Genomic DNA, 14,953 nt, shown 5'->3' on the forward strand with positions numbered 1-14,953 from the left:
GTGAGCGAGATGGACACATCTGAGGTTCAGAAAGGATGTCCTGGGGATGCACTAGCGCATCGAGCTAATGAGCTTCTTGCCTGTGGGGACCCATGTTCGAGTCTGGCCCGGCCCTACCCCATCACACTATCACTTTTCCTGTCATAATCGTTGCTGTCCTATAACAATAAAGGAACAAAATCCTTTAAAATATATCTAAAAAGAAAGTAGTTCTTCTTCTTCACACTTGCTCCACGCCATTTGGTTCACTGAATTAGCTGACAAACGAGCAAGGATATCATGTGTAAAAGTCACCTGTTGTTGAATTCAAAGAATAAAAGACAAGACTTACTCCAGTTTGTCCATCTCTAGATATAGCCTACAACTCAGGACAAGCTGGATTCTGAAGCTACAACCCAGTGCCACATATTCCAAATGACCTGGTTTCACCTGTCCACGCCCTAATTGCACAGGTACAGCCAGGTCTTTTGGAATCTGTGGCACTGGATTGTAAATTTTAAATCCAGGTTGCCCATCACAGTCAAGACACACATTCACTGTAAAAGATGGAATGAATGACAGAGAAGTGGCACATAGGTTTTTTTTTTATTATTAGAAGTGATGCTTGTTAACAACACACCCCCTTTCAACACCAGCCGTTCATCTGTTACTCTATAAACCTAGACAGCACATACTACCAAGGGTTAGTTTCATTCATTTTTATTGCCTTATGTTTGCACAGTTATCAGTTCCCTTTTTGAACAACACCAGCCCCTTTTGTCACCACTGCAGGCCACATGTTTGAAGGCGGAGGTGTGCGTGGCCCAGTTGGTTGGCTGGGGCGGCTGGTCACTAGAGTTATCACCTCAATGGCCCCCTTCACTTAGTGGCCAGGTTTACACAATGTTTTTAATACTGAATTCATCATTCAGAATTAAATACTTCTGTCGAGTTTACCTTGCACTTTCAGTTAATTCCAAATTGTGAACATTATTTACATGTTTTTTTTTTTTTTAAGCAGAATTACATTTCATTCTGAATAAAATGGAGTTAATTTTGAATGAGATGTCTCATGTAAACGAGGCCAGTGTCCAGGGAAAATATAATTCTCCCCCGGGACAGACCATTGAAAACCACGTTATCAGGTAAAACTGGAGACAGGTTGCAACACTACTGGTCAGTGATCCAATGTGGTGGGACAAGAGAGGTGTGAGCAGCACTTTTTTCTTTTTTTCTTTTTTTTGCCAAGCTGGGCGAGCGGTATATGTAGTTTATGCATGAGCACGTGTAGGTGTAGGTAGCAGCAATAGCAGTAGCAGCAGCAGTGGTATCGGCCCCTGTTCCACTCCAGGCTTCTATGCGGAGTAGGAATGAGAGACCATGTGCGTAAGTACATTTTTAAAAAATGGTGTGCGGAAGCATCTTGGACCCATGAATTACCTCGGTGTGTGTTTTTTTGCAGAACAGGGTCCAGCCAGCAGCTTGCTTCCCCACCCACCTTAATTGGCCCTCTACATTTTAGCCTACTGATGGGCCATTTTACAAGAATAATAATAATAAAAAAGTGCTGGTATTTGGAATATCACTTTAAAACAGAAAAGAGACATTGAAGTAAATATTAATTTCATAGCACTGTCGTGTGGTAAAAGTTACCTTTTACCTATCTTTAACTACGTTACGTACATATATATATATATTTATATACTGTTACATATATTTTCTTATTAACAACAAAAGCAGAGATTGTACAGTGCTTATTGAGTGGTAATAGAGCTAGGAGATTACATAAATATTAAGTAGTTCAACTGCAAATTAGCAAATCTGTTTCATTCAGTCTCTGATCAAAATAGGCCCTTCTAATGAAGTACAAAGAGTTGGTAAATGAATGGTAGAAAAAAAACACTTGAACATACATGTATAGAAAAAGAGTCCTTCCTTCACTTTATCAAGAAATTCACTGCAGACTGTGCTTTTCAGGTAGCAACGATTTAAAGGGTTTCTGCACCCACTTGAGAGAGCGATTGACGTTTGGAAGCTCAACATGCCTTGGGTCCATTGAGGAGTTGCTGCTTCTCAGTTCTGACTCCACACACACACAAACACAAACACACACACATATACTGATCATGTCCTTGGCCCATCAGATCACACAAAACTGCATAGCTGTGTTTATTGGCTGAGAGAAGACAGCTGTATCTGCCCAGACAAGCTGTTGGCCATCACCAGTGGTGACTCGGCCGTGGCAGCTGTTGCTGTAGCCTCGTCTCCAGACGGGAGAAGCCCTTCCTCTGCCGTGCCGTTACTGGCCCACGGCCTCCACTCGGACTTCCCGCGAGGAGACAGCACGGAGCCGTTGAGCAGTGGCACGCCCCCTTCCGCCAACCTCTTGACCTGGCTCAGTCCGTTGCGGACGACCGTCGTGGAGGAGGAGGAGGATGGTGAAGGTGAGGAGGTGCTGAGGTGCTCGGCCTGGACGAGTGGCTGCCGGTCCTCCTCCTCGCAGATGGCAAACACTGGCACGCTGACGTGATCGTGCGGATCGCTTCCCCCTCCGGCAAAGTCCCTCACCTTCCCCACCTGTGGCTGGGACTCCCCCGACTGCTGCTGCTGATGCTGGTGGTGGTGGTGGTGGTGCCCTGTGGAGCTTCCATCTGTGTGGCTGGTGTTGTCTCCCGCGCTGGCTGCCCTGTTACCCTCTGGAGAGCCGGACAGGAGGCCGAAGCAGGGGGCGGCGAAGCGGGTGCGGCGCAGGTTGCTGGCGGAGTTGAGGCGGCGCTGGCGCTGAGCTGGCTGGGCCAAGGGGTACGAGGCGTTGCTCATGGACGAGTCGGACTGGCTGCCATGGTGGTGACTGCCCTTGTCCCCCAGCTGGGGGTCGGAGAACACCTTCCTCTTGCCCGACTCGCTCTGGCCATCTACCGAGCTGGACGGCGCCTGGAAAATTCGAAATATTGAAACGCGTGATGTGTTGGAAAACAATCCACATGCTCAAAACGTGCTGTAATTGTTAAAATTTACCATTTAGTGTTAAAAACAATATGGGTATTCTTTTACAATTTCTTAGACTGAGGGACAATTGTAGTGCAGAAGTTTTGCCTGTAAGAGTTTATGGTGTAGAGTTATTAAAGGCCCATTTACCCCATTTTTTGCAACACTTTGTGTACTATGTACACTCGCCTCCAAAAGAGTTGTCGCCTATCCATCTGTTTGGAATAACAGCTAATAATAACTTGACTTTCAATTAATGACTTGGCTTCAGAAGTCACTCATATGAAAGCTACAACCCTCCCGAATGAAAATGTATGTACAAAAATAAATTTTCATACACCAACGAAAGATTGACCCTTTATTGAACACAGACAGGGCAGATTTTCACAAGACAAAAGTTTTGTCGCCTAACGAACATAATGTGAAAATGAGCAGATAAGTCACTTCAAAACACTTCAAATACGCAGATTGGGTGTCATATTTAATCACTGAATCACTCTCACCTCTCCAGAAAATCAACTTTGGCCTTAGGTGTATGTTTAGGGTCATTGTAATCATGGAAAGCAACACAGTGAAAATCAATGGAGTTCAATGAGAGATGGTGACATATTCGCTCTTCGTAGAGCAATACATTTTTAACTTCATGATGTAATCAATGATAAAAGCCCTCAAACACCTGCAGCATGCATGTAGCTCCTCATAAGAGCTGTATCCATATTTCATGTTATGCACCATTTCTCTTTTTTCATATTCTTCATCTCCAACACCATATAGTTTTGATGCTATCAGTTCTAAAATGGTTGATCTTGGGATCTTGACTTCAGAGTATGAGTCCCATTAGCCTTCATTTTTGTCAGAATTAGGCCTGACATAGTCTTGGACAGTGGGAGAGACTTCTTTGGTGTTAAAGGTGAAGAATTTGGAATAAATACATGGTGCCTAAAGTCAAACATGGGAGGGATACAGCTCTTATATGGAGCTGCATGCATGCTGCTGGTGTGTGAGGGCTTTTATCATAGATTACATAATGAAGTTAAAAATGTATTGCTCTACGAATTGCAAATATGTCACCATCTCTCATTGAACTCCATTGATTTTCATTGTGTTGCTTTCCATGATTACAATGACCCTAAACATACACCTAAGGCCAAAGTTGATTTTCTGGAGAGGTGAGAGTGATTCAGTGATTAAGTATGACACCCGATCTGCGTATTTGAAGTGTTTTGAAGTGACTTATCTGCTCATTTTCACATTATGTTCGATAGGCGACAAATCTTGTGTCTTGTGAAAATCTGCCCTGTCTGTGGTCATTAAAGGGTCAATCTTTCTTTGTTGCATGAAATTTATTTTTGTACATTCATTTTCATTCGAGAGGGTTGTAGCTTTCATATGAGTGACTTCTGAAGCCAAGTGATTAATTGAAAGTCAGGTTATTAGCTGTTATTCCAAACAGATGGGTAGGCGACAACTCTTTTGGAGGCGAGTGTACACTATTTAGTGGCTGCAATGCCTTAAAAACATTGAGAAACACTTTAGGCCTAGTTGACACTAGCGCCATATGCATGACATAACTGTATCTGTTTCACATTGTTTTGACACGATTATGACACTGACATCATGTTTACGAATCGTCCATGACAATGTCATGAAAAGTTGACATTGTTTGGGCTGTCTTTACCATAGCAACAATTTAATAGCAACAATCCTAAAATGTTTATGACATTGACATATTTATGACACGTTCCTGACTGCGTTACAACACTCTTATGACACTGTTGTGTCATATGTATTACTCCGGCATCAAGTAAAGTGTTGCCAAACATTGTGACAAAAAGAAACAAAGCAAACCAATTTTGGCACCCACGGTAGACCAATAACCCAAAATATTATGACCACAAATGATTCCTCCAAATAGCCTACATTCAAGTGATGAACTTGTCAACCAAAGACGTCTATGGCGGCTTGACAAGTACGTCTTGTAATACATCATGCCAACACAAGAAGCGGGTCTACTGTAAATGCCACTGGTTAGTTATTGAGTCAGTGTATTTCCAGAGTGGCAAGAGAGTTGTGGGGGATTCCTGGCAGTGGAAGGACAAACCATGAATTGTTATGGGGCCAACCCAGACATAGTAATCCAATGCAAAAGCCACTGTTGTGTAGCGAGTCACACTGCACTCCCACAGCAACACAACCTGCCTGCATGTGTGCAATGGTGGGAATGTAAGTGATGCTCTGGGTAAATACTGTATGTGTTAAATAACATGGTCTCACTCTTTGGACTACTCTTACACTACTAACTTAGTACTCATGGGTGCTAGCTACATCCCTCCAAGCAAGACAATTTATTGGCATCAACCTGACCTTTGAATTACACTGTGAGGTCAGGTCCATGGTGATACCTTGGATGGTACCAAAAGTACCTTTAATATGATAAAAAAGTTAAACGCCTTGAATGTTACACATAGTGTACACATAGCCAGTCATAGTCATTATTTTCAAATGTTGGTAACACTTTACTTGAACATGATGTGATGGCATTGTTGTAACACTTCACGACAGTCACAACACTGTCATTAACATTTTTGTCAATGTCATTAACATTTTTGTCAATGTTGTCATTACATCCCATCTGGTTATTGCCAATGCCGTCTGGCTATTATCATGACAAGTTGACATTGTTTGGGCTGTCTTTATTATGACAACTTGACAACTTGCCATTAATCAAAGACAACTTCTGGTAATGTCACTTTCATTCATGACATGACAAATGGCATGTAGGCTATGCAAAGCAGGGTTGAGATTGTACACAATCGCAAACAAACAAACACTACCACGGTAACTCACGTTGTCAACCAGCTTAGTGAAGGGACTGGTGGAGTTCCAGCTGCACCACTTCTTGTGGAGCTGGGGCAGAGGAGGAAGGAAGTCTTGGAAGGTGCGGACACTCCAGGCCCTGGGACGGCTACTGCTGCTGGAGGAGCCTGTGGGAGCTGCAGGACTGCTGCTGCTGCTGGTGGTGGAGGCGGTGGTGGCTCCTCCGGCCACGGCAGCAGCGGTGGGATCTGTGGACGGCCAGTCGTTCACCCGGGATGGACCAGTGTCACTGTGACGGAGGTACCGGTCTCGCTGTTGGAGGACAATTTATTTTATTTAGATCTTTGTAGAGTTAAAAAAGTACACACTGCAAGTAACAACTCTAAGAGCGAAGAGCTGTGGTGCCCCCGTCTAAGGAATAGTTCTATATGCAGACAGACTGCCCTCTCATCTTCTGTTTCAATCTTCAACCGTCTCAATAAAGGCTAAAATGCCCTAAAACAATACAAAAATGCCATATAACAGTTATGGGGGTAGCCATAACCTAGGGGGTAGCTATAGGTTAGAGAGTTGGTCTTTCAATGGGTGTTGTAGTTTCAAATTCCACCTGACCTCTCCCTACATCTCCATCTGTGGCTGAGGTGCCTTTGAGCACGGCACCTAACCCCATATTGTTCCAGGGACAATAATAAATGTAAGTTGCTTGGATAGAAGTCTCAGCTAAGTGTAGTGTAATGTAATATAGTTTTGAATCCCAATTAGTGGGACAAAAGTGTGCGGTCTCCTGATACACTCAGACATTGCTGCAGTGACCTAGCCTGATTATCATCGACGTTCAAATCTCTTCGAGACTTGGTCTGACCAAGAGCCATAAGCAATACAAGGGAGGCAGTATATGCCGTTTGGGAAATGTTAATTGTGTGCTTCCTGACAAAGTGGGAGGAGTTCCCGTATTTTTGGGAACTCTGAAAGTACTTGCATTGCTCTTGACCTGATTAGTTGCAACGCTGAAAGTGTTGAGTCACTAGGAGGGCACAGCCTGGCTAGCAGTGACCATGGGAAAGTAACTACACCAAATTGCTTCAGGGACTGTACCAATATCCTGTACCTAAATAATGGTAAGTCACTTTGGCTACATATCTCGTAATGTGACACTGTAAGAATGTTCAACCCCTATCATACTCTGTACACTGCCTACTTCTACATACTATACTATATCATAGATGTATCCATCAACACTTGTTGTCTACCTTAACTGACAGAGTATGTTTTTTCTGCATTGGTCTATCCCAACTCACAGAATGTCTTTTTGCACAATTACCTTTTCTACATTTATTATCTCTATTATTTTATTTTATTTTCCCCACCCTGATGACTATTCCTGTGTTTATTTTTGTCTTGAAATGTCCATGTGGGCTTTTGTGTATTTGTGTATTTATGTAAGCTACTGGATACCTGAATTTCCCCCTGGGGATCAATAAAGTTACTCTACTCTACTACTAATATTCCTAGTGATTTATTATTACTCATTTGTACTAGTCTAAGACAGCATGACGCTCTTTCAATTAAAACTGAGAAATGTTTTACAAATGGGGGAATTGCGAGTCCTGAACTATGGGATGTAGTACTGCAAGTTATTCACACCACAGTTTGATTCTGAATAAACAAAACCTGGATGGGCTTTGCTTCTCACACATAATAACAGTCATTTGGATTTGGCCTCGCATTGATGTCAACATAATTGTTACATCGTGAAACGTGAAGCTCGACTGTGTGGCTGAGAACAAGCAAAATGTTTGTAGGCCTAAATACAGTAGGCCTACGTATAACAGATTTTAGGATCTTAACGGCTTGTTTTCTGACAGTTTAAGGCAACACCTAATAAAAGAGAGAAGAAATTTACTAGTGAAGGTGATGACGGCCTAATGATGCTTGAAAACTGTTAAACTTGGGAAAAGTCTTTTGGTTCCTTCTTGGCACTAAACACCTACACGTGGGCTAGCAAACTTATTTCATCGTGAGCTGTACTGAAGGGATCATTTTGACCTTTTAGGAGCCGTGGCCTAATGGGAGGTGAACATAGCTCCTAAACACACGCTGCTGTAATGCTGTAATAGTAGTGACTGACAGAAACTAAACTACCATAGTGCTACACCACTATGACAGTCCACAGGGCCTTTAGTAATGCATTACAACGTGGTCATTGCCATCCTGGTAACAGCTAATGTATAGCGGGAGCCATGTCTTACTGGGTCAGAGCAACCACAAGGTTGTAGGTTCGAATCCCTACCTTACCTCTACCTATACCTCACACTCCATGACTGAAGTGCCCTTCATAAAGGCACCTACCTAACCCCACATTGCTCCAGGGCCTAATGTAACATAATTTTAAGTCACTGCTGCACTCATCCATACAAGCAATTACAAAAACAGTTGTCACACAAGTCACACAAGTCAAGTCAAGCTTTGCGGTCATTAAGGATTGCGTGATTTGTGTCATAATAAAAAAGAATCAATTCACTGTATATAGTGGTATTTTATCAGATATTCTGATCATAACTTCTACCAGTAGATACTTCAGTCAATTCAGTCGCAATTCTGTTCAAAACATCACACTAACATCTTGATCTCAACAACACAATATGCAGCACAACAACAGCCTGGTCTGAGGGATCTTCAGAATGAGTAACGAATGTTCCCAAACAGATTATTTCGTAGATTTTTTTATGGATTACAGGAGAACAGCTCTGATTAGCTCCGCTAATGCAGTCACTACACAAAGTGGCTTAAAAAGCTGCCAGACGCAGTGAATTACACACTAGGATTCAGTCAGTTAAGTTTACACACATGGCAGACAAACAACCGATTCATGTTATGCTGCATAGGCGATTTCCTGAGAAACACACAAATGTGCATTTATTTACAACTGCAGGGCAAGCATGCACGCAAACGTTGACGGGGCTGGTCGATGGACGGTCATTAGATTACTATCGTGTAATTACACCCAACCAAAGACTTAAATCAGTGCTTTCGCTTCACAAAAGGAAAAAAAAGACATAATTGTGTACTAGGCACATGGCAAAAGAAAAGAAAAGGAAAGAAAGAAAAAGAAAAGAAAAGAGAAGAAGCAACACAACACTGCGAAACCGAACACAAAACACCAAATCAAGTGTTATTAAATGGCATGGGGGGAATTTGATTACATTTTGTGTTTTGTTTGGGCTTGCCCCCCGCCCCAGTGTCACGGTTACCCCCCTAATCCTCAGCTATGCGTGCAGTACTGTAGGTAGGTACTATGCCAGTTGCAGAGTTGGACAAGCCGGAAGGGGACAATTAGAAGAGCTCTAGCCCAAAACGCAATACATCCACCGTTTCAAAACAAAGGGGAAAATGCAGTTTCTACAGCATTTCTCTGTAAAACATCAGTAACTGTTTTGATATTTGAATTTGGCATGGAAATATCAAGCAACATTAACCCAGAATTGGATTTTAAAAAATATTCATGGAAAGTGTATTTAAAAAGGCGCACAAGGCATTTTGGAAAAGAGGTCCTTGCATAGTGGCAACCCATCATGCAGCAGCAACCCTGAAATACCCGGTAGGAGACAACCAGTGGCAGCCAAATGTTAGCTGAAAAACACCCCCAGTGATCACAGGGCCTGATCAGATGCTCAGAAACAGTGACGCTTCTTCCCATAGGCAAAATATAAATATAGGGCCCTCAAGAGTTATTTTAGCTGTCACTTACCAGCACTGACTAGACATTGGGCAGTTTTGCTGGGCCTCCCCTACAGTGGACAGTTTTGCTGGGGCCCTATAGGAAATTGCCTGGTCTGCCTATTAGTAAAAGCGGTGTTGGATGTGAAGGCCACATCAGGCCCACATCCTGCTTCATTAGTCAGCTGTTCATCATCGGAAAGAGGAAGGTAATCCTCACAAAGCATCACCAGCAGCTCTGCACGTCTAGACACGAATTAGGCAGGGCTTTAAAAGTGGAGTACTGCTCCATGTGCAACAAAAGCCCCAAACACAATACTGACTTGTTTTGAGGGGGCCATGCATGCACACACGCATACACACACAAGCGCGCTCACACACTCACACAAGCTAAAAGTCATTCTAGGTGTGAGAGGGTCCTTAGCGCGGCAGTAAAACTTGTGCTTTAAAGCCAAGTACAACATTATACGTTAAGTGCTGTAAAAGTTTTAGAGACCCAAGCAGCAAGTGACACACACAAACACACACGCACAAATAGGCACAGACAGTGAGAGGGGGAAATAGCAGAGAGAGAGAGAGAGAGAGAGAGAGAGAGAGAGAGAGAGAGAGAGAGAGAGAGAGAGAGAAGGAGAGAAAGCAAGAGCCACACACAGTGCATTAGACCTGGGAAATTGGCTGCACAGATAATACATTCATTAGCCTGGGCTGCTGGAAAGCACGCCAACTCAGTAAGTGCTGCCAGAGATCCTCCATGCCAGCTTTTGTTACAAAGCAGCACAAGTGGTTCACATGCAAAAAAACAGAAAACGCTGCTGGGTCGGCCCAAAAGCCCCCCACCCTGACATTATTCTACACTCGCTCCGGCAAGGGAGAAAGGGGAACGCTGTTTATCGTATGGGAGGTCCACCCTCTTAAAAAGGCTTCATAGACCACGCCAACGCCGCTGCCACTGCCCACTCCCGCTGGAGCACTGCGCTCTGGCAAGGACACAGGACACATCCAGTGTCCCAAAACCAACCAACCGCAGACCCACATCCAATCCACCCTCCAACCACAACCCATCCTACCCCACCCAACTCCCCCACTCCACCTCCCCAGCTCTGTTACGCACCGTGTGGGGACAGAATGGCAATCTGCTTGGACTGGGGCCGGAGGAAATCACAAACACCTCATCTGTGCCAAGCTCCAGCTCAGTCAGCCCGCCAGCGGAGACGTCTTGCTCCTGATTGGACGAGGCCTCACCGCCAACAGTGAATGACAGACCTGGAGGAGAAGAGGAAAGAGAGAAGAGAAGAGAAGAGAAGAGAAGAGAAGAGAAGAGAAGAGAAGAGAAGAGAAGAGAAGAGAAGAGAAGAGAAGAGAAGAAAGGGGAAGAGAAGAGAAGAGAAGAGAAGAGAAGAGAAGAGAAGAGAAGAGAAGAGAAGAGAAGAGAAGAGAAGAGAAGAGAAGAGAAGAGAAGAGAAGAGAAGAGATATAGAGGGAAATAAACGCGATAAAATACGCAGATGTGTGAACATGTATACCATCAAAAACCCCTTTACAAAGCTCCAAGGTGGCCAACGCCACAAAACGCAGCAAACTCCCTTCTTCTAGGAAAAGGAGCATTTGTGTCTAAGTGCAATGCCACGACCTTTAAATCTCCCTAGTATTTTGGATACCGACTGCTTCAACCCCGTCACAGCAAGAGAGGCTAATGATTGCCTCAAGTAACCCAAATGAGTCCAAATCCACCAGGATTTCATTAGGTCACGCTGGTCGAGAACCTGATCTGCACACAAGGTCACAAACCTATGAACTGCATATCTCATGATGTTAAAAGATGCTTTTTGGTAACACTTTACAATAACGTCCTATTCACAGATTTATAAACACTTTATTAACATTTACTAACAATTAACATTTCACAACGCATTTACAAATGTTTGTAAATGAGTAATAACCAAACTATGACTGCACAGTGGAGTGGGAATCAACTTCTCCTGTGTCAGTTTTATGTGGTTTCATGCCATCTGGTCTTTGGAGGACACCCTTCCAAGACCGCTGTGACTGCGCTGTCTGCTGTGCTAACATAGTATTTCTTGCCCATTTATAAACATTTGTAAACATTTTGTTGATAATTAGTTCAGTGTTTATAAAGCTGTGGATAGGACGTTATTGTATTAAAGTGTTACCTGCTTTTTTATTCGACCTGAAGTGGGCCAAAACATTGGGGCCAACACTAAACACCTAGCTACAACTAGGGAATGTACGGCACGTTAATCTTTCTTTTAAGTGTTGCATCAAGTCACCAACACCTCCTTTTCTAGTGTGCGCTTTGCACCTTCATTGAGGAAAAGACTCTTTTAAAGAAAAAAAAAAGATGAGCGAGAAAGTTGTTGCGCCTTGGCTCATATATGGTAACAATTACTATGAGTCCCTCTTGCTCTGATTCGTGCAAACAAATAGATTTCTGTTCCCAAACTAATTAAAAAGGGGGATGTATAAGTTCAATTCCAGGACAGATGAGGTCATCGCCGTCAGCGATGGTTGGACGCAACCCAGAGACCCCGAGAGGGACCCCTCAATTACAGGAGCCATGCAGGCCCGGCATCAGAGAGAAATAGTGAAATGAGAGCTGGAGGGGGCGACCGTCCGAGACAGAGGAAGCAAATGGGGGTTGGTTGGCTTGGGGTGCATGTGTTCGTGTGCGTGTGCATACACACATGCTTGCAAGCGCGTGTACGAGTCCGTGATTGAGCATATGCATGTGTGTGCACAGTAGGGGTGGTACGGTTCACATAATTCACGGTTCGGTTCATATCACGGTGTCAAGGTCACGGTTTTCGGTTCTCTACGGTTCTTTTTAGTTCATGATAAATGGTGCACTGGGAATATTAAACAATATTTATATAACTACAGTTATAAAGTGATGATGCGCAAGTTGAATTTGACCTTTTGCATGTGTCTGAGAACTGCCTCTTGTGCTAAATGCCATCTTTCAATTGGCTAATAGAATCGGACGGATCACTAAATATCCTACATATGGTTTGTATAGGCTTATAATGTGATGATTTTAATTGTGTCATCCTCTAATTGGTCTTATACGCTAATGTTTTAATCAGAGAGATTGGATAAGATACTCCTAGAATCTCTGTTTTACATATTTTTCTGAGCAGTACATGAATTGCGGTTTGCGACGGATGGCAAGGTTCGGTTCGGTATGTGTGAGAATTGTACGGTTTCGGTTTTCGGTGCGGTTTGTGCCATCCCTAGTGCACAGGGCTCTAAATTAACTTTTTTCATCAGCCAAAATGGTTAGTAGATGTTAATCTTACTAGTCAACACACACTCAGAAATGGGTCAAAGTGGCTAGTAAGTTGGTCTTTTCTACCTGCCAAAATGAAATTTCACCAGCATTTGGCTGGTGTTAGTGTAGAGCCCTGCATGTGAGTATTTGTATGCAGGACTGACGACTATGTTGGTTAGGTTAGTTAACAGGGATGCCTCCCATAGCACATACAGCACTGGTTGCATGCATCCGTAGTAAAGCAAGATTCAGCAGATGTATGTGTGTGTGTGTATGCGGGGGTGTATGTGACGCCAGAAATGTTGTGCCCCATGAAAGATTCTAATTTTGGGCCCCTTAAGGGCCCCTATCAGTACTGTCAGTGCTTGGGCCCTTAGAATCTGTAACACCCAAGTGTGTGTGTGTATGACAGCAAACTTGTGTGTTACATTTGTAGATGTGCGTATTTGGGTGTATGACAGTGACCTGTTCTGTCCGTGTTTGTCCATGCATGCGTGTGTGCTTGTGCGTGCGTGCGTGCGTGCGTGCGTGCGTGCCACAGGCGGCTCTACTGTACCTGTGTTCAGCAGGCTCAGACTCTGTGAGCGGTTGTTGTTGCCATTCCTGGACAGCACTGCAGCCTCTTGTCCCGCCAGCTCGTTGGGAGGCACCAGTTGGAGTTCACTGACGTCCACCCCGGGGTTCTGCACTAGCTGGGGCACCTGCAGCAGCACAGCAGCAGCAGAGGGAATACAGGCAACAGGGCATCACACCACTGGACACATACTGTGCACGCACAACATGGACAGGGACACACACTGTACGCACACATGACATGGTGTACAGTACACACAACATGAGACACATACGAGCACCATAGGACACACAATGGGAGGCATAAGGATAGCATCAGAAACATGGAGTAAGGGGATGCTGTGGTGCAGTCCGCTAATTCACCTGACTACATACAGGTTAAAGTGCTACATTGCGCATGGGGATCACCACGGTTTGAATCCCGCCTGGGTCATTGCATGAGTCTCTTTTTTTCCCTCTTACTTCCTGTTTTTGTTCTCACTCTTTCCTATCTGAATAGAGCCATAAAAGCCCCAAAAATATCTGAAACAAAGAAAGAAACATGGGTTATACATCGATATCCTTCCTCCAGTTTCTTCCTTGGGTGTTGTCACTTCTGCCTTGTGCCTTGACATCATCAAGGACGCCTCAACAAGCCACAAGAAGGAGGTTTAGGATGGAGGCGAGATGCCAGAAAAGTGGCTACTGTCAATGTTGAAGTGTACAGAAAAGGAATTTGACGCTGGTTTCTTGTTGCTTTCCAACTATAGACAATGGATTTTAAAACCAAAATGCAACCAAACAATAAAACAACACAATACATTCCGACTTGTGCCTTGACATCATCATATAGGATGCCTCAAGCCACGAGATGGAGGTTGAGGATGGAGGCGCTATGCCAGAGAATTGGCTTGCTTTGCGACTATAGACTACAGATTCTAAAACCAAAAAGCAACCAAACAATAAAACAGCACAATACATTCCACCATGCATTCTCTTTCTGAAAGAGGAGAACACCACAAGGACTCAGTAATCCCTTTCTGGAACGTGATGAGAGACACCAAAGCAGCTTGTCATTAAGTGCTCATTAGTTTTAGGACTACATAAGGGTGTTTTTTGCTGTATCCATTTGCGCATTGTGAGCACTGCAATGCATTAGTCACAAACTAGTTAACATGAACCAGTTAGTTCACATGAATGCCTCCAATAGCACACCAAGTACAGTAATGTCTGCATACAGCCTGTGTAATAAACCCAGACTAAGCAAAGTCACAAAACATCCAAGTCAATCTACTTCAGTGTGCTAATTGAGTCCAAAACACACTGTTGTGCTGTACTGTTCCAAAATTCAGAGCCAAAGAAAGGCTCAGTCATGGAAAAGAGTTCATGTCCTTAAATCACCCAATCAAAAAAATAAAATAGCAACTGACCTCAGCCTCATTGAGGATTTGTGGCATTACTGCAGATATGCAAAATGCAGCTCGCCGTGATAAATCATTTGTCAACACAGGGGTATTTATTATGGGAACTACAGATACATCCTGCATTTAAGTATGCACAAATGCTTTAGGATGTGCATACAAGCAATTTTGGAACAGATTCATTGAACAAGCA

The 14,953-nt window shown here is 43.7% G+C and overlaps 1 protein-coding gene across 2 annotated transcripts in view; it reads right to left on the reverse strand.

The window, feature by feature from the left end:
• Positions 1-683: 683 nt before the first annotated feature.
• Positions 684-14,953, reverse strand: part of si:dkey-112e17.1 (uncharacterized) — a 32,026-nt gene continuing 17,756 nt past the window's right edge. For both annotated transcript variants that reach the window (XM_063195177.1, XM_063195176.1), the window contains exons 5-8: positions 13,344-13,488; positions 10,613-10,764; positions 5,815-6,096; positions 684-2,913 (exon numbers count right to left, since the gene is read on the reverse strand). In XM_063195177.1, coding sequence (XP_063051247.1) covers positions 2,149-2,913; positions 5,815-6,096; positions 10,613-10,764; positions 13,344-13,488 — 1,344 coding nt within the window. In that variant the 3' untranslated portion in view covers positions 684-2,148. The remainder of the gene's footprint in view (positions 2,914-5,814; positions 6,097-10,612; positions 10,765-13,343; positions 13,489-14,953) is intronic.

Source organism: Engraulis encrasicolus, chromosome 3, assembly GCF_034702125.1.
Source record: "Engraulis encrasicolus isolate BLACKSEA-1 chromosome 3, IST_EnEncr_1.0, whole genome shotgun sequence".
Taxonomy (NCBI): domain Eukaryota; kingdom Metazoa; phylum Chordata; class Actinopteri; order Clupeiformes; family Engraulidae; genus Engraulis; species Engraulis encrasicolus.